The sequence below is a fragment of the Eucyclogobius newberryi genome, unplaced genomic scaffold, assembly GCF_026437365.1.
Source record: "Eucyclogobius newberryi isolate DKJ021-1_F unplaced genomic scaffold, fEucNew1.0.hap1 SCAF_2, whole genome shotgun sequence".
Taxonomy (NCBI): domain Eukaryota; kingdom Metazoa; phylum Chordata; class Actinopteri; order Gobiiformes; family Gobiidae; genus Eucyclogobius; species Eucyclogobius newberryi.
In genome coordinates, this window is record NW_027315834.1 from 39,953,530 (window position 1) to 39,971,901 (window position 18,372).

The 18,372-nt window shown below is 39.5% G+C and overlaps 3 protein-coding genes across 3 annotated transcripts; 2 read left to right on the top strand and 1 right to left on the bottom strand.

Annotated features, from left to right (window-relative positions):
* Positions 1-694: 694 nt before the first annotated feature.
* On the top strand, positions 695-4,638 carry anxa3b (annexin A3b). The gene is made up of 14 exons (XM_072455300.1): positions 695-713; positions 1,044-1,078; positions 1,158-1,205; positions 1,304-1,391; positions 1,510-1,604; positions 1,683-1,796; positions 1,895-1,985; positions 2,075-2,154; positions 2,292-2,348; positions 2,420-2,513; positions 2,588-2,683; positions 2,757-2,815; positions 3,671-3,793; positions 3,888-4,638. The coding sequence occupies exons 2-14, from the start codon at positions 1,067-1,069 to the stop codon at positions 3,942-3,944; spliced, it is 1,014 nt and encodes a 337-aa protein (XP_072311401.1). The 5' UTR covers positions 695-713; positions 1,044-1,066; the 3' UTR covers positions 3,945-4,638.
* On the bottom strand, positions 4,236-10,391 carry rcl1 (RNA terminal phosphate cyclase-like 1). Its single transcript, XM_072455299.1, has 9 exons — positions 10,182-10,391; positions 9,827-9,898; positions 9,191-9,366; positions 8,761-8,835; positions 8,565-8,689; positions 8,298-8,423; positions 8,065-8,221; positions 5,268-5,371; positions 4,236-4,407 (listed from the first exon to the last, which is right to left on the bottom strand). The coding sequence occupies exons 1-9, from the start codon at positions 10,309-10,311 to the stop codon at positions 4,254-4,256; spliced, it is 1,119 nt and encodes a 372-aa protein (XP_072311400.1). The 5' UTR covers positions 10,312-10,391; the 3' UTR covers positions 4,236-4,253.
* A 742-nt stretch (positions 10,392-11,133) lies between these two features.
* ak3 (adenylate kinase 3) lies at positions 11,134-17,938 on the top strand. Its single transcript, XM_072455301.1, has 5 exons — positions 11,134-11,339; positions 13,718-13,837; positions 13,916-14,088; positions 15,663-15,781; positions 17,275-17,938. The coding sequence occupies exons 1-5, from the start codon at positions 11,192-11,194 to the stop codon at positions 17,384-17,386; spliced, it is 672 nt and encodes a 223-aa protein (XP_072311402.1). The 5' UTR covers positions 11,134-11,191; the 3' UTR covers positions 17,387-17,938.
* Positions 17,939-18,372: the final 434 nt, after the last annotated feature.

Genomic DNA, 18,372 nt, shown 5'->3' on the forward strand with positions numbered 1-18,372 from the left:
AACTATATATATATATATATACTACTACTATACTTTTAATTGAACACAACGTTTATTTTGCGTTACCAATTTTAACCTAGTAGGTAAAACCCCGGGGAAAAACATTGACTGTATGAAAAAGCATGGATCTATTATATCATCGGGAAAAAAGACAAACTAATACTACTACTACTACTACTACTACTACTACTACTACTACTACTAATAATAATAATAATAATAATAATAATAATAATGATAATGATAATAATCGTAATAATGAAATAAATATGGTGGAACATCTAAATATATGTATCAATAAAATTATTTATTACATGTATAGTGCCATATAGTTCTAGCTTTTGAACACAGTTTGAGGTAATATGATTAGTTATCATCTTTATCACATACACCGGAAAAAATATTGTGTTTCACCACCAGATGTCGCACTTTCACAGGCCCAGCTATGCCTCTTTATATACTGTCAATGATCTACGTTTCAATTCCTAAACCAAACCGATTTTTGCCACATTTTGTGATGCTGAGTAATGTCATTTATCTTCATAGATCCGTTTAATCCACAAACCAAAAAATAAAAAAATTAAATTAAAATCCTGTTCAACTTCCTGCTGGGCGTTTCCATGTGTGTGGAAAAGGTGCGGCAGCAGCACTGACTCTGTTCGCGACTCTCCACAGTTCTCTCTCTGGCACCTCGCTTGCCTTCTGTCTCCTCGGTAAGATAACAAAAATACACTTTTGACGACATCAATCGGGACAGTTTCATCTCGGAAGTCGCAAACATTAGCACGGTTACTTCAAAGTACTTCAGCCTGTAGCTTTGGTTTTCCAGCGAAAAAAACTATGACAAAAACTCTGTGCGAAAACACCAGTTTGTGTTTAGCCTGTGTTGTGGCTCATTCTGGATGGATATCATGCATTTTCTTTATAACGTTTGAAGTAATGAATAAATATAGTGTTTGTACGCGGTAGTAAACATGTGAATGATTCTGCAGTGATGCAATGATCGATCACTCCCTGGCATTAATCATGATTGTTTCCTACAGGCCTCATTGTCTACTGCTTCAACATGTCTGTGTGGGTGAGTGGCCTACAATGACTCTATGTAATCTTAACATCATTATAAGCCTATGTTAATGATAAGTGTTTTGACATTGTAGGATGACTTGGATCTGCTTTTGGACTCCCCTTCCTCCCTGACCATCACTGTGAGTGGATGCACAGGCCACATTTATGCAAAACACCCAAGTTGATAAGTCTGCTTTCAAAAATGACTTGTTGTTTCTTTATCCACTGTGTGTTTTAGTCAAATACAAGAGGAACTGTGAAGGACTTCCCAAGTTTCAAAGTGGACGAGGATGTGTCTGCGTTAAAAAAGGCCATCGAGGGTCTTGGTACGTTTTTAGGAATAACCTCAACCGTCTCTATTGTTTCTATTCATCGACTGCAGCTTTTCAGTGTTGACGGTCTTTATTGTGGAGGTTTTGAGTGTAATGTTCGTTCTCTCCACAGGTACAACTGAAAAAACGCTGATTAAAGTGTTGACCCATAGAAGTGATGCACAGCGGCAGGTCATTGCTCAAGCGTATGAGAAAGACACTGGGAGGGTGACTGAAATCTTTAATTCAACACGAGTAAGAATGTTGCAAGCTGGAATTTATTTTCATATGTTTTAATTCCATCAGAAACTGGCGGATGACTTGGAAGGCGACACCCATGGAGATTTTGAGGATGTGCTTGTTGCTTTGGTGACACCTGCCGCAGTTTATGATTGTCGAGAAGTTATAAAAGCAATAAAGGTGGGATCAATAAGTTGGAAAAGCTTATCTTTAAAAACATTCAGTATTTTCACATTCTGCTTTTCTTTAATTTTTAAAGTTGTGCATGTTTCCCATAGGGAGCTGGAACAACCGAGAGCACGCTGACGGAAATATTTGCCTCTAGATCCAACAAACAAATTAAAGCTTTGTCTGAAGCGTACTTGGCAGGTTGGCACTTATGTCAATTGAGTATTTGCAAATCAAATATTATTATTATAAGCTATTGGTGACTTTCTGTGCTGATGCTGTGACTACAGAAACGGGAAAAGCAATGCTTCATGACCTAAAAGGAGAAGTGTCTGGGGAATATGGCAAAGCCCTGCTCATCCTTGCTGAGGTATGAACATGAACATTGACTTAGAGTATTAAATGGCTCAATAGACTCTGGCATGCAAGTGCACGAATCCTCACAAATCAAGGAAATGTCCATAATATATATTTACCAGATTCAAAGTAATCAAAATGTCATCATAGGGCAAAAGAGATGAGAGCCCACATGTGGATAATGCTCAAGCCAAGGCAGATGCAAAGGTATTCTCTTTTTAAATACATTGCATTTTGGGGGAAATGGTAAAGGATTTATTTAAAACCTTTTTGGTCAGGCCATGTACGAAGCTGGAGAGAAAAAGTGGGGAACTGATGAAGACAAATTCATTGACATCTTATGCCACAGGGGCATCCCTCAGCTGCGACAGAGTCAGTACACATTTGAAAATATTTTTCATTGGATGGAATTAAATACAATAATAACATTGACTAATATTTAACAGCTTTGGTCGAATACAAACAAATCAGCAAGAAAACTCTACAGGAAAGCATAGAAAGCGAGATGTCCGGCAATCTGGAGGACCTGCTTGTTGCTGTTGGTAAGGATTGTTTTTTGTTTTTGTATCTTTGTAATTAGATCCTGACATTTAACCTGCTTGTGTTTCTCTCCAGTGAAATGTGTGAAGAATGTCCCAGCATACCTCGCAGAGAAACTATACAAGAGCATGAAAGTAAGCAAACACATGTAACACTGACCACAGCAACCTCCACCGCTCTGCAGCTGAAGCTCTCAAATCCATGTTTTGTTCCGTGTGCCACTGGTCACAAGAGTTGTGTCGGTCAGCGATGGCTTTAGATGGAATGTTGCGTCACTCACTCGGTAAACAAAAGTCAAGAGTTTAGACAAATGAAAAATATAAAAACACGGCATTTTAGGCTTTCATGCACTTAGACAACTGCTGTTCAAACTCTTTTCTCACGCTGAATATTAGAGAAGGAACAAATATATGATGGAAGTGTGAGAGTGATGGGCAATACCACGGAGGTTTGATTCGATCCGATACCAAACACGATGGCAAATATTGCGATATTTAACCAATAACTAAACTGCGGGCAATTTTATGTTGGCCATTATTCTACTAATTTGCTCAAAATATGTGCAGAAAACTTAAAATATTAACAACATATAACAAAAGTACAAACTAAATGTATGATACCTTTGTCAATATTTGGTATTGATCCTTCCATCACCATGAACCATAACATTCAAACTTATGAATGGACATTGGGCCTAACGGATTGTGAAGTTTTCCTGGGTAAATATTGAAATAGAATATTTAAGATACTAAATGTGGCGATTATTTTTCGTTATTTGTTTGGCTAAAACAAGTTTCATATTTCATATTTGTGCCGATGGTGGTTTAAGAAAAAAATACTGTGATAAAAGTGCATTTGGTTCTTAGAAAACAGTGATATTGCAGAATATCTTGTGAAATGCATGCGATCACCACATGTATTGCAATATTGGGATTGTTTTGCATTGTAAGCCATGTATTATGTACCGTAACCTTATTTCACTCGCTCAGGGCGCAGGTACCACCGAATCCACCCTGACCAGGATCATCGTGAGTCGCTCAGAAGTCGACCTGCTGGACATCAGAGCAGAGTACAAAAAGCTGTTTGGACATACGCTCTACTCTCACCTCGAGGTCAGTACAGCCGGACGCAGAATGACACATCGGCCATGTCAGCGGCTCACTTTTCTCAACCTCCCCCCCCCCCTCTTCCCTCGTGTTTGCGCAGTCTGACGTGTCGGGTTGCTATGGCGATGTCCTGAAACATCTGTGCGGACAAGACTGACCCCGCCCGCAGGAGAGATGAGAAACATGTGGCGGCCAGCGGTCGGCCGGATGAAGGGAACGACTCGTGTTATTGCTTCTAAAACTGTAACCGCCTCGCGCCACTGAAGAATTCAAACTATTTCTACCCAGGCCTAGATATTTGACACGTACGTAAATCATGCAGAACTTAATAAACCTGAAATAAAAAACAAGTATTTATAGTTTTTGTATTTAATCTCCTTCCGGAATGTTGAGTTTTGTATCGCGCACATGTGACTTGTAATAAAAAGATGACACGTCCGAGTCTGTGTTTGTTTGTATAAAAAGTTTATTTAAGAGTTTTGTTAATGTTGCTGTAACCAACTCCTACACAGGTCATGAGGGTTTTGTCTCCGCCTTTACGCTCGTCTTCGAGAGGTTTCTGGACTTCAATTTTGAACATGATCTGAAAAAAATCTCTTATGTGTCTGAGGAATTCGACCCTGGAACGAAAAGGTAAATAACATGTCAGAGCGTTTGCATATCTGTTCCTGATGAGAGCAAAAGGTAAACGGCGTCACAATGAAGACGAAGCATTGTGATGGCACTGCCAATCTTCAGTTATCATAGTACTGTACTTGAGAGGGACACAGCACCGGTACCATGATAACTGAAAATGGACAGTTCATGGTATTCTCCTGTATACACAAAAGTAATCAACACATTGAATAGCAGTTTTAGCATTTTATTAGCATTCAATAGTGATGGAATGAGTACTTTTGTTTCTCAAGTGAAAGTACAGATACAAGAGCAACAAATACTCAAGTATAGGTGAAAGTAGCACCATAGAAAAAAAGTTAAAAGTATTGAACAAATTAAAAAATGTTACTTAATTTTTCTTATAAAAAGGTAAATGTAATTGCAGATTGTGCGGATTAACCAATGGTCAATTTGATTTTTTTTTTTTTTGTGAATGTGCTTATTTTATGTGTGTATTTTTTTACTCAATCTCAGGCTTTAACTAAAAACCTTTACGCAAAATGTCCCCATGAACGTGCTAAAAATAACCCCAAAAAACCACGTGGAAAGTACTTTACTTTTCAGTTCAAAAATATAGTCGAGTAGAAAGTACAAGTAAAAAGTGTCCACTGTAAAAGCTACTGAGGTAAAGTAAAGATACCTAAACTTTAAGTAACTATTACTATTGTACTTTGTTACTTTCCACCACAGACAACTATAAACTTTAGAGCATTTAGAGAACGCAGGTGGATCAAAACAGACCTAAACATTTGAATCTGTTCCAAAATGTTGGGTAACTAATCTGCAAAAGTTCTACATAGCATAAAAATTAATGATGGCTTACGTGTACGGCGAGAGGGGTCCGAGCAGCACCTTAGACACGTCCGGTTGGCCAAGGGTCATCAGGAGCAATGCCAGGCTCTGATTGGACGAATCCACACAGCCACCCTAAAAGAGACAAAAGAGGAGGGGTGATGTGTTGTTTTGGTTGCTCAAAAACAGACGTCACAGAGGTGGAGAGAGTAAAGAACTCAACCACCCCAGAAAGGGTTTGTTTTTGCATTACATAAACCCCATGACTCCAACGCCCGGAGAAAAGAAATGAAGAAATTGTGAATATCTGCTCTGAAAATAAAAGAAAATGATTCAATATTCAAAAACAAAAGTGCATTACCTCTGTCTGGCTTAACCGGTTAATGAAATGGACAATCCATTCTTTTTCTTAATGAGGTCTCATACCATCATAATGACCTAATGGCAGTGTGACGAATTTGTCAATTTAAACGCCTGTCAAATAGTCTTAATGCTACAGACGAGTTGTAAACTGTACCATGTAAAAAAGTATCCATTGTACGTGTGTAATAAAGACAGGTCAGTGGGTTATGAAGCGCTAATGAAGCTTCAGTCAGCAAAGTTATAATTGAATTACATGATCATATAAGAGCAACGCTATTGTGGGAGTTTTTTTTAAATAAAGCACAGACCATATACCAATACATCAAATGAAGCGTCTCAACACATGGACAACAACAAACAAACGAAGCGGGCCAAATGGGCAAAGTCTCTGTCAGTCACAAGCAATAACAGAAAATCTAAATATGAAATGAATAGAAGTTCATCTTAGACAAAAATGTAAATAGGATTAAATGGAAACAATTATGAAACGTGCAATTCCCAATTATTTTCCATTGACGCTTACCTTATGAAGTTAAAGTCTCAAATATCATAAATTACACACTGAATCCATTAAAAAAAGAATAAACTAAGTCAATCTACACACAAAAAGGAAACACACCTCCAGATCAAATCTCCTAAAGTTACCAAAAAACATAAGTCTCTACTAACTTTACTAACCCAGCACATTCTGCATTTGAAGATTGACGTGTACTTACAGCTGCGACCGGGGGTAAAAACTAAATCCCAAATGCGTTGCTTTGGTTTACTACGAGTAAACTACTCATTAACCACAAAACAAATAGACAAGTTGGTGTCTGTGCCTTCTAAGAAATATCGTTCACATCATGAAAACCGCCTTCCTTTTAAGAATATTGATTGGACTGAAGCAATATTTGCTAAAAGCATGTTTTTTAAAAGATATCGCTCTAAAAATCACTAGAAATCTAACATCACTGTACCTTATCTAGAAGTTTAGCATCAGAAGCAGAACCTTTTTGTAAACACGACTTGCTCCACGCCCCGATAAACAGAATGGTCGACTCTTGTCTCCGAGCTGGAGAATCTGTCCAACAATATTCCTCTTTCAGAGTTAATCAGCTCTAGCCTGACCAGATAAATGGACTCACATGGCTCCGAAGAGCGAGGGCAGAGCCATGAGCAGATTAAGTCACTCATTGGCATATTCTGATGATACAGTCATTTTACAATAGCATGTTTTAATCCACGCAAAAATCAATTTACTTAGTCCGACAACAACAAAACAGGCAAGGCAACAAGCAAGACACTATTATAGAAAAGCTGTAAACTAAACCATTTAGTTTGACCATGGGGCTGCTCATTATTCATGATCTCATTCTAAAGTCATACAGAACATGCTTACGCTTTGTGAAATAGAAAATGTTACTGCTGTGGTTTTACTTGACCCAGACGTCACTGACTGAAGCGTTGAACAGAAGCTAAATTATGCAACAATTTTAACATTCATTCAAAGATTATCGCTGTTATATGCATTTTTCTCGCTCCAAAAGGTTTAATAAAACAGAACAGCTGTACAGTGTAACGGGGAGAGAGAGAGGAGGTATAGACATTCAGAAAAGAGTCAAGGCCAAGAAGCAAAGCCAACGTTTTGAATCGTTAGCGGCTATGGCAACTGTGTTAATTTGGCAACTGTGTTAATTTTTGATAACTCATGAATAGGAGTTTTGTGTTGGCTCCAAGTCAAACTCTGCTCAGTAATTGTTTTCAGCATGTGTTGGTAGACAAAGCCCGCCTGTGCCAGTGCCAGTGCCAGTGCCAGTGCTGCATTACAATTGTCCTCAGAGGTCACATTTTCTGACTTCGGACTTGGGGACACCGTCACATCTCAGAATTCCTACTTGGAAACTCAGGCCACATTTTAGAACCCAGATTTGATCCGAGTTAGCCAATCCAACATGGCTGCGCCCTGCGTTAGCATAATCCGACAGTTAAAATATTAAGAGTACTAAAGCTATTTTCTCTTTAGTTACTCGCTACTGCCCCCTGCTGTCTGTGAAGCTGCTCCTGCGCTGCCGTTCAGCCTCTGCAATGTTGCTAAGGTAAACGTGGAGCTAATGACAATAAAAATTCACGTTCAAATGTTGATTTATAACTTTTAAGATTTACATCTTTTGATCCACATTTCGGTTGATTCGCTTCTTGGGTTTTATTGTCGAGATTGTGATTTGAATCGTTACTGGCCATAGCTCTTTTGACTTGACGCTGGAATGCAGAAGGTCTGAGAAAACGTCTCTCCGAGGTCCGAGTTTAAACCTCCGAGGACAACTGGAACGCAGCAATTGTTTTACTGCAACTAGAAAGCCACTTCTTCTGTGCAAGTCAGTACGAGAATACAAGCTGTTTTACACGTGCAGCGATGAAGGTAGACGACAGAATGTGCTTGTTCTGTAGAGATCTGATGTTTCCATTATGCTGGCGTTACGTACCCTGTATATTTCAGCTAAAAGTTGTTTGGCACAGTTTTTCCCGATGTCCTCTGGTAGCACAGGATCCCCTTGACCCAGTGGTGTTGAAGACATCTCAGCACTAAGGAAAGTACCATTCAGGGTCTCAGCAACTAACGTTAATCCGAATCCTGGAGATCTTAAGACATAGAAAATGTGTTATGTCGACAGATTTTATAATAGTACAATAGTAAATAGAGTTGTAGAGTACTTACTTGCCAGAATGTGTGCCTTTCATGTGGTCTGTGTAAATGTAGATGTCAGGAAGAAACTGATTAAGAACGCTCCTCGCAGATTCAACTATTCTATTGCCCATTTGAGGAGAAACTCGAACAGAATATCTAAGAATAAAAGGTCAAGGAAAGATTTCTACATTCACTTTGAGGGAGTTTGTTTTAATATCTCTCCGTATGCGAATGATAGGATTGGAAAAAACAGAACATAAATTGAATGTATCCCAACAACATGGATTTGAAGGATACGCTGTTCCTCTAATCCTCTTGATCTTCCCTGGGTCAGTGAGTTGGACAGGTTTGATTGTTCTGCGCACAGGACATTTGAAAACAACCTCGCCTCCTCCTCCAGGGGCCATCCCTCGCTTTACAACCTAAAAAACATGACAGCTGAGTCAAAGCCTTATCTGAACATTTTTATGAATTAGCATCATCAAAGTCGTACTTTTAGATCTAGTCCGTCCCCATCGATACCAAATTTCTTCATCAGTGGTATTGAGGTTAACTTCAGCAAATCAACCTGTGTAAATGACAATGAAAGAAAGTATTAAGTATTTAACTATATAGATATCTGGCAAACTTCTAGCCACAAACATACACTTTTAGAGGGAAGGGGATCAAGAGGTCTTGTCCAGTGATTCTCAAACTGCGGTTGTCTACAGTTCTATTATTTGCTTTATTCAAATGTATCAACTTTTTGACCCTCCTTTGGGTAGTTTCTTGATTAGACCTACTACTTAGACCAGGTTTAACCATAGTTTAGACCTGGAATAGTCTACAGACCATTATGGACTCAGTTTAGTTCTGGAGGTAGTTGTAAGGTGGTAGGTATCGTGGTCAAGTCAATCATCAGTTTGAATTGAGCAGTTACTTACTGTTGGGTCGGTTGGATCATTTGTCACTCCTTTTAGCGTCACATGCAAAGGTGTTTTCATAAAGGGAGCGAGTAGGAGCAGTGCTTCCAGATAGTAGCCAATGGAGCGCTGCGGGTTACAGTCATGTTCAATGGAGCCACCATATAATAAACCAGGCTGGTAGAACAATACAGTTCCTGTTAAGACAAAAAGGGTTACTTTTGAGTTGATTCAAAGTTGGAATGAACTGCCAACTTGGGCTGCAACTGATGGGTATTTTACTTTTCTTTCTTTTTTTAGATTAGTCAACTTGTTATAAAATTATTTCTACTGTACATTCAGCCTTTGAAAATACATTTTTTTAACCACATAAAAGGTTGAAATGTTGGGACTGAAAACTTCTAGAATAGAAAATAATGTGCATCATTGATGAATATTTTTATTTCATAATAATAATTTCATAAAACATTTTTATACCAAATGTTATAATGATGTATATTTGTTTGCATTTGAAAGTCAGTATAGACCAGTTTACAATCATCAAAATATGAGAAACGAAAATGTTTTTATAGTTGACAAGTCACAAGTCGATTAATCGTTGCAGCCCTAGTGTGCAAACTGCCAAAAAAAATACAAAAATATAACATTATTACACACCTGTTTGATTAATCTCTATTCTAGATCCATTGGTAACTTTGTCCAGAAGTCTGATAAAACTGGCTTCGAAATCTGGTGATTCACAAAGTCAGAGTCAACACATGAATACGATGATGACCAAGTGAATAACTCCACCTGTGCATGACATTTGTGAGCAAAATGTTAACGTATAGTACTATAAATGACGTTGGCATTTATAGTACTTTCTTCAGGTAAAACGGGTGAATTGGACGGCAGCGCACCATCGCCACCCTGTGCACTTCTGCTCTGTAAACAACACGCTCTCAACTGCGTAACAGCTAGCAGGTTAGCATCGGAGCTAACTGCGGCGGCGCGCTCCTCAACGTAAACTTACCACGCAGCCCGGGTTCGTCTTCCCTCGACCGGATGTTCTTGATTTTAACTCTCTTTCCGCTGAGTGTCGCCAGCACCAAACGTTGCCGGAAAAAATTACAGCCATCATAAACGAGTCCCTGACTTGCCATGTTATTATTGTTTCTGCCAGGCGTCGCTGGATCCACGTGTGTGTTGATGAGATGCGATTGTACGGCAAAGCCAAAGGGTCAAACGAGCTCTTTTACGTGCTTCTCTAAACGTGCTTACACTTTACGGCCACGTGGGGGCGCCAACATGCCACGCTGGTAACGTCAGGGTGTGGTTGTGGTTGATATAACTTCCCCACATGGCACAAAAGTGAACGATTATGCCACTTAAACATTACATTTTGCGATATAGACGAATGCATGTGTCTATTATAGTACTACTTCAACCGTTCCGACAAGGTATAATGTCAGGATATTTAAATTATTGGCAAGGAAGGGATATTTGTCCAAGCTTTATTAACTTATATGTAGTGCAAAACAAAATTATAGAGGCAATCGCGGTCCTGGATGTCCACGCTCGACCTGCAGCCAGGAGAGGAAGGGATTAATCACGCAACCACGCGTCTTCTTCAACTGTAGCCCAATTGCATAACAGGATTATACAATAAATGCATCCACGACGTGCGGTGATGGGGCTGTATCCGATCCGGTGGTCACGGCTCAGTATCGCCATCACGGTCCCCGCGGGCACGTTTCAATCCCTCCCACTTCTCTGCTCCTTCTTGAGGCTGAAGTGCGGAGCAAGGTCCAGGAGCAGACGTGCGCACACTTTGCGTCTGAAACTGCGCACTTGGACTCAAATCGAACATGCAACTGCGACTTTGATTGCGCCACACACGCACACACACACGCACACACACACGCACACACACACACGCACACACACACACGCACACACACACACACACACACACACACACACACACGCGGAGCAGAGGCGTTATAGACTGTGGCGCAGCGTGGAGCCGTCTGCAGATCTGAGATGGTGCTACACAGGGTTTTTCGTGCTGTCATCATGGGGGCCCCGGGCTCCGGGAAAGGGACCGTATCGGGGCGCATCACGAGCACTTTCGGTCTCAAACACATTTCAAGCGGGGACATCTTGAGGAACAACATGAACGCAAAAACAGGTAAGGCGTCTTATGTCTCTGCTCGAAGTCACGACAGCGGAAGAAAGTTTGTTCCAGGGAAGTATGTGAAGACGATAAGAGCGCCACACCTCGAGCTGGCTTTATAACATGTCTTATCATGTAGAAGCACAGCATGTTTCAGGGAGTCAGGTCTTTACATCAAGGTCAGAGTAAACAGGTTCTTTCTTAAGTGTTGATACTGGACACACTTCACTGCTATGGGGCCAGAATATACAAAACAAAGGGTGTTAATAAGGATAAGCAATGTGAGACTGACGTGCATTATGTGACTATTCAAAGTTCATTCACTACACACAGGTGCTGCTGTTCACAGGAACACTTGGCAACCAAAAAGCACCTCTAGTTGACATTCTCAACTCGAAATCTCCACCAAAGAACTTGGAACTCAACCAATGCTCCCCTCACTTTTTTTGTTTCACTGAATTTGTCACAAATTCTTTCTCAATCAAACAATCACCCTTTATTTATAGAGCCCATTACGACACCCAAAGTGCTTCACAATACAGATCAAGGCACTACAAAACTGCAAAAAGTACAAACTAACTGTACTAAATAAAGTGTCATTGCATTGCAGAGTGTTAAAAGACAGTCTGAATGTATCACAAGCCTAAAAGGTATTTCTGCAGAATAAAGTATGCAGTGTCAAGGAAATATTCACATGCAAGTTAATTCTAAGGAACTACAACACAACAAAACATTAGTTCTCCCGCTTAGAAGAAAGACCCCCACATTCCAACACCCAGTGGGTCTGGGGGGGTTGGGTAGATGTTTAGCAATGTGACGATACGAATTAATGTGAAAGAAAGCTTGATGATTTGTTTGCAACATGAATATAGAAGTATTGGCTGAAGCTGAGGCGGGCACAAAAGAGAGTACAGAAGTGGAGCAAACCTCAAGTGCAGTTTTGGGTCAAAGCAGTTTACGCTGTCAGAAAGAGAAGCCAGGAAATGCCTTTCTTCAGCTGGAAAAACACACTCCATCTAACCCCTTAAATACTAGCAAAAATGTTTACTATGGCACTGGTTCAGCAAGGTCAATGTGTTGATTTATGTTAGCCTACATCATTATTATACAGCATGGTTTAGGATTATGTAATGGTTCCTTATGCATGTTGTTTGAGTCCGTTAACGTTATGGAGTCTTCAGCCCAATCCAGCTGCAATCCAGATACAAAGTGAGTGACACTGGTATTATTGTTAATTACCAGACAATAAACAAATGCAATGTTAAATGTAAAATGATATACACCAGTGTTTTACAGTTTAAACCATGTCTGCATTGACCTACAATGTGCTTAATTGGTGCAAATTGTTGTATGTGTTTAATGACAATAATTTATGTGATTCAAAGTGGCACTGTAAAGCGTGTCGTATTATAGCACAGTCCACATCATTAGTGATCTGTTCTTCTGTATCTACCTCTGTATCTACCTGCGTTGCACCAATGAAATTTCCCCATGTGGGACAATAAAGGAATATCTTATCTTCTTATATCTTATATCTTATATTGTGGAGGAAATCGCAGGGTGTTTGGACAAAAACATCACGTCATCATGGCTAAAAATATCTATATATTTTTATATATATATATATATATATATATCTATTAATCAGCGCACAAATAAATTAGGCGACTTCTGAGTCAATGGAAATAAAATGAGATATAAGCCTTTATTAGTCCACACAATGGGGAAATTTCGGTGCAATGTGGAAATTTCGGTGTAGGGTTCTACAAGGCTCCGTATTGGGACCAAAGTTGTTTTTGATGTGTATAAATGAATGTATGTAGTGTTTCTAAAAAAATAAATAAAGGAAATGTCTCACAAATGCTGATGACACAAATGTTTACAGCAGTTTTTAAAATTGATGATGAAAATCAAAAGATGGTGCAAATTAGCTTTAATTTACAAAACAAAATTAACGTTTTTCAGAAAAAAAACAAATAGCTAATATAAAACTAAGTAATGAAAATGTAGAATTTTTAAAAAAGTTTTATAGTAAATAAGAGCATTCGGTCAAAGCTGGTGAAGTGTCTCGCGGTCATGGGCAAAGCCAGGAATATTCTGACTCAAAGTGTCTTATAAACGTTATATTACTCATTAAATACTCATTATTGAACATGTGATGCTTTTGTTTAATATATGACATGTATGTTGTTGTTGTTGTTGTTGTTGCTGTTGTTAAGCAACTGGATTATTTTGAATAATAATGGACCATGGTCAAAATTGGCACATGTTCAAAATAAATGAAATAAAAAAGAAAAGTATACAAACCCACATGGCAGCTTGTTATTTTACATACAGTGTGACTTGTTTCCGTTACTATGCCGACGGTCTATCTGTTTTCCCGTGCATGTCAGAGCTGGGTCTGCTGATGAAGGCCTGTATCGATCAGGGTCAGCTGCTTCCTGACGATGTGATGGCTCGACTCATCCTCCATGATCTGCGGGCGCTGGGCAATGAAAGCTGGCTCCTTGATGGTGAAATGCACAGATTTACAGATTAAACATCCACCTTACAAAGCCTCTCAATTCACTTAAATGTGTGTCTTGTGCCAGGGTTTCCCCGTACAATCCTTCAGGCTGAGGCTCTGGATGACGCGTTCAGCGCGGACACAGTCATCAACCTCCACGTCCCCTTTGAGACCATCAAAAAGAGACTGTCCTCGCGATGGACGCACACCGCCAGCGGGAGAGTCTATAATATAGATTTCAACCCACCCAAAGTCCCTGTGAGTGCACTTTTCATTTGCCTAAACAGATATAGGTCACTCTCATGATTCTGTCAATAGCAGTCATTTCTGAGAATATAATCACATGTACTTTTTATATAGTACTTTTTTGATAAACAATGAGCTTAAGGAGGGATTGTTTTGACCAAACTCGTGTTTTTGCTCCAGCTTGTGCAGGACTAAAGTAATGCTCTTCACACCCACCTCACAGTCAAATATACACAAATGGAAAAGCCAAGATGTTTGAATGCTGATGAGACGTGTGCACTGAATAGTTACTACATTAAAACTATTTGTTTTGCGAGACAAGAAGAACTGGTTTGAACATGTGTTATAGGGCTTCCCTCTTTTGAGTTCCGGTTCAGTTGGTTCACTTAAAGGCGCAATGGACGAGTTTTTCGGCGATTTGAGAACGCAGGCGGAAGTGCGGACTGATACAACACACACGTGCGTTTGTTTATTAGCGCAACGGAGCGCATCACATCTCTCGTCTCTCGTAGATTTCTGTCCACTTCTGCGTCAGCTCGAACTGTCTTTCTCCGTCTTCATTTTGCCCCGTACACTGAGGGGACTATATTATGATAGATCCATGCGCTTAGACACGCGGAAACGTGGGGACGAGCCTGACGCGGCTGCAGGTGAGCGGTAGGTGCGTTTTATAATTGATACGTGGCAGGACAAATGATTTATCCACGCCACGAGGAAATATGATACAAAATTTGCTGAAAAAAAAGTCCATTCCACCTTTAAACAAAACAATGTAAAAAGTCAACTAACTCAAGGAACAGGGAAGTAAAATGCAATCAATATTCCTCTGCAGTCAGGGAAAGGCTTCAAATCGTAGAAAGATTAGCTCACAATATGTTTAGTAACATGAAGGGTGTTAGCTCCTGACAAAACAAACTCAACGCATAAACAGGAAGTGTAATCACAGCCTGAGGAGGAGGATGACAAGAAGATGACGAGAACAAACAGCTGCACAAACGTTGCTTTTAGTCGGCAGAATTACCGACACAAGGAAATAATTCATTTTATCATGTGTAATTTTGAAGTGGACTGTGTGTGTCATGTGCAGTAGCTTCCTTCTACGGATGCAAGATCTTGTACTAATTGTGTAAAGTATTCATGGTTAATGATTGCCAATTGTTCTTAACAGTCCCGTCAGGAAGAAGACAATGTGAGAGCGCTCATAAAAGTAAAGGTTAGACGGATAAGATAAAGATTCGCTGGAGTAGTCATTTTGCCAATACATATAGCGTGTTATCAGATGATCGACTGTTGAAAAGCTAAATAAATCAGGGTATTAGACAGTTGCCTGGTTGATGAAGTCATAATCTCATTAGCCCGTGTTGTTGAGAAAGGTGGAATAGTGTGGTAGCGTCAGTAAACACTCAATTGGGCCTTTAGTCCACGTTGTTTTTGGGATCCTGTGACCTTTTCCATGTAAATACTATAGCTGTAGTCGCCACTCAAATGAAACCAGTGATACGTTTGTTCTGAGCAGAAGTGCACAAGGCCTTTTCTACCAACACGGCATTGTATGCGATGATTATTGTGTGTTTTTGTGTGTCCAGGGTCTGGATGACGTGACAGGGGAGCCTCTGGTCCAGAGAGAAGACGACACTCCACACACAGTGTCACGCAGACTGAAGGCCTATGAGAACCAGACTGAACCCGTCCTAGAATATTACAGGTGAGTCTCCAAAGTATGTGATAGTAGTAACTGTCAATTCCACACATACCGGTGATTATCAGATCAAATCAAATTTATTTATAAAGCACAATTCATACAAACTGCAATTGAAAGTGCTTAACAGTGTTTAAAACACAATTTAAAAAAAAAAAAAAACACAATGCAATTTATAAAAATGTAAAACAATGTGCTTCAGAGTAAAATAAATAATAGTATTATTTTAAAATATTAAAAAATAGGTAAAATTATGTCAGTCATAGGCGTGGCCAAACAAAACAGTTTCTAGCTTGGGGGCCTGTCTCACAACTTCGGGAAGGCTATTCCAGACCTTTGCCCCATAGCACTGGAACGCAGATTCTCCGTGTCTGGTCTTGGCTCTGGCACCAGCAGGAGGCTGGTCCCTTAGGTCCTCAGAGTCCGAGATGGTTCATCTGGCACACACAAGTCTGAGATGTATTTTGGTGTTAGGCCATGGAGAGACTTGTACACAAGCAGAGCTGCTTTAAAGTCTATTCTCTGAGCCACAGGAGCCAGTGCAGAGACCTGAGAACAGGACTAATGTGATCATACTTCCTGGTTCTAGTCAGGACCCGAGCAGCAGCGTTCTGGATGTACTGCAGCTGTTTTACAGCTCGTTTGGAGAGACCAGTGAGCAGGCCGTTACAGTAGTCTAATCTACTGGAGACAAACGCATGGATAACTCTCTCTAAATCTGGTTGGGACGCTATGTTTTTAATTTTGGCAATATTTTTCAGATGGAAGAAAGCTACTGATGTTCTTGAATTGATGTAGCGGTTGAAAGTCATGTCTGAGTCCATAATTACTCCTACATTTTTTACCTTGTTTGCGGGTTTTAGAGAGAGAGACTGGAGGTGGTTGCTAACACTTTCTCTAAGTTTTTGTGGGCCAAAGATGATGATTTCAGTTTTGTCTGGATTCAGCTGGAGAAAGTTGTTATTTTATTTATTTAGTCAATATAAATATAAAGGCTGTGGTGGAAAGTGACAAAGTACAAAAGTAAAAGTACTTTAAAGGAAAATGTCTTTGCTGATGTCCTTTTTACAGTGAATACTTTTTACTTTACTACATTTGAGCACCTGTATCTGTATTTCTTTCTTACTTGAGTCATGTTTTTGCTCTTATTTGTACTTTTTCTTGAGTAACAAAATATAGTTCTTCTTCTATCACTGGAAAAAAAGGCTTGTTGATTCAAGAATTCAGATTATTTCAAATATATATTTTTAATGCAGGTTTATACCCACTTACTAGCCATAACTGTAATACCTGCCACTTGCATAACGCACACTTCAGATAAAGCTATAGTTCATGTTTTTTGTAATGTTAAGTATTTTCTACGCATACTCTAATTGCTTTCTTAATTATGTTTGTGATATTGTGAAGATGCATTGTGTCTGTGGCTGATGTTTGAATGATTTTCTTGCTCTGCACATGTTGTGGGCTGTTTCCTCAGTGTTCCTCGTGTTGTTTTTCAGAAGTAAAGGTGTGTTGGCGACCTTCTCCGGGACCGAAACCAACAAGATCTGGCCACATATTGAGGCGTTTCTCCATCGAAAACTGCCCGTACTCAGTCAAAAAGGAGCATAAGGGAGTGAAAGGCCTTTAGGGACACTAATATGCAGAACAACTGAGTGTCTTCTTTTAGTGGAACACGCCCAGGTACTTGATACCAGCAAGCAATACTACAACATATATGGTTATAACATTGCACTATTTTTACACATTCTGCAGTGTGCCTTTCTTAACTCTTTGATTGTTCTTAGAGGGAACTTTGTTATTATTGTTTTGTATCATTTTGAATGATACTGTAACACTCCAGACAGGACCAAAGGAGCCCTCTTTAACCGTCTATAGATGTGGCACGACTTCAGATTTTACAGCGTCTTTTATTTTATTTTTAGAAATGATCAGGGAGCTCAGAAAATGTAGTTTGTATAAGATTGTACATTGATAAAGAGAGTAGTTTTGCTGGGGATAAATAGTGTTCTGTGTCATTTGCACTCTTTGAAAGGACCACATAAAAAAATCAATTTGCCTTGAAATCTGAATGTATATTTTGAGTACATTTTTGTCACCTGACTCACATCTTATACTGACGTGTTAATTATTTATAAACTGTAATAAACCTGTGACACAGCAGTGATGAGTGTTTCAAAATTAGGGCTAGACCCTCGCGATGTAATACGTATCCCGATACAGGGGTCGCGATATAATACGTATCCCGATACAATACATATCCCGATACTTGTATATTCTGATACAATTCCTTCATTACGATACGCATCCCGATACATTTTTGAGAAAAGGGTCTTAAAAATGTACCAAATAGGTAATGTTTTTACTCTGGATAAGACAATGTATGAAATTTCATGTTTGTCCACAGAGCACTTATTTATAAATCCATTCTGCTCCAATAACTTCATACACCGAACCAACTGATCCAAATAGAAATATAAGGAACACATTCTAGTAAAGTATTGCATGTTTCTTGCCAAACAATTGGCCTGGTCTGAACTTGCTGCAGCAGCATCTTCTGCACAGATCAGCTTCTGATCAGGTCCACTGCTCCTTCT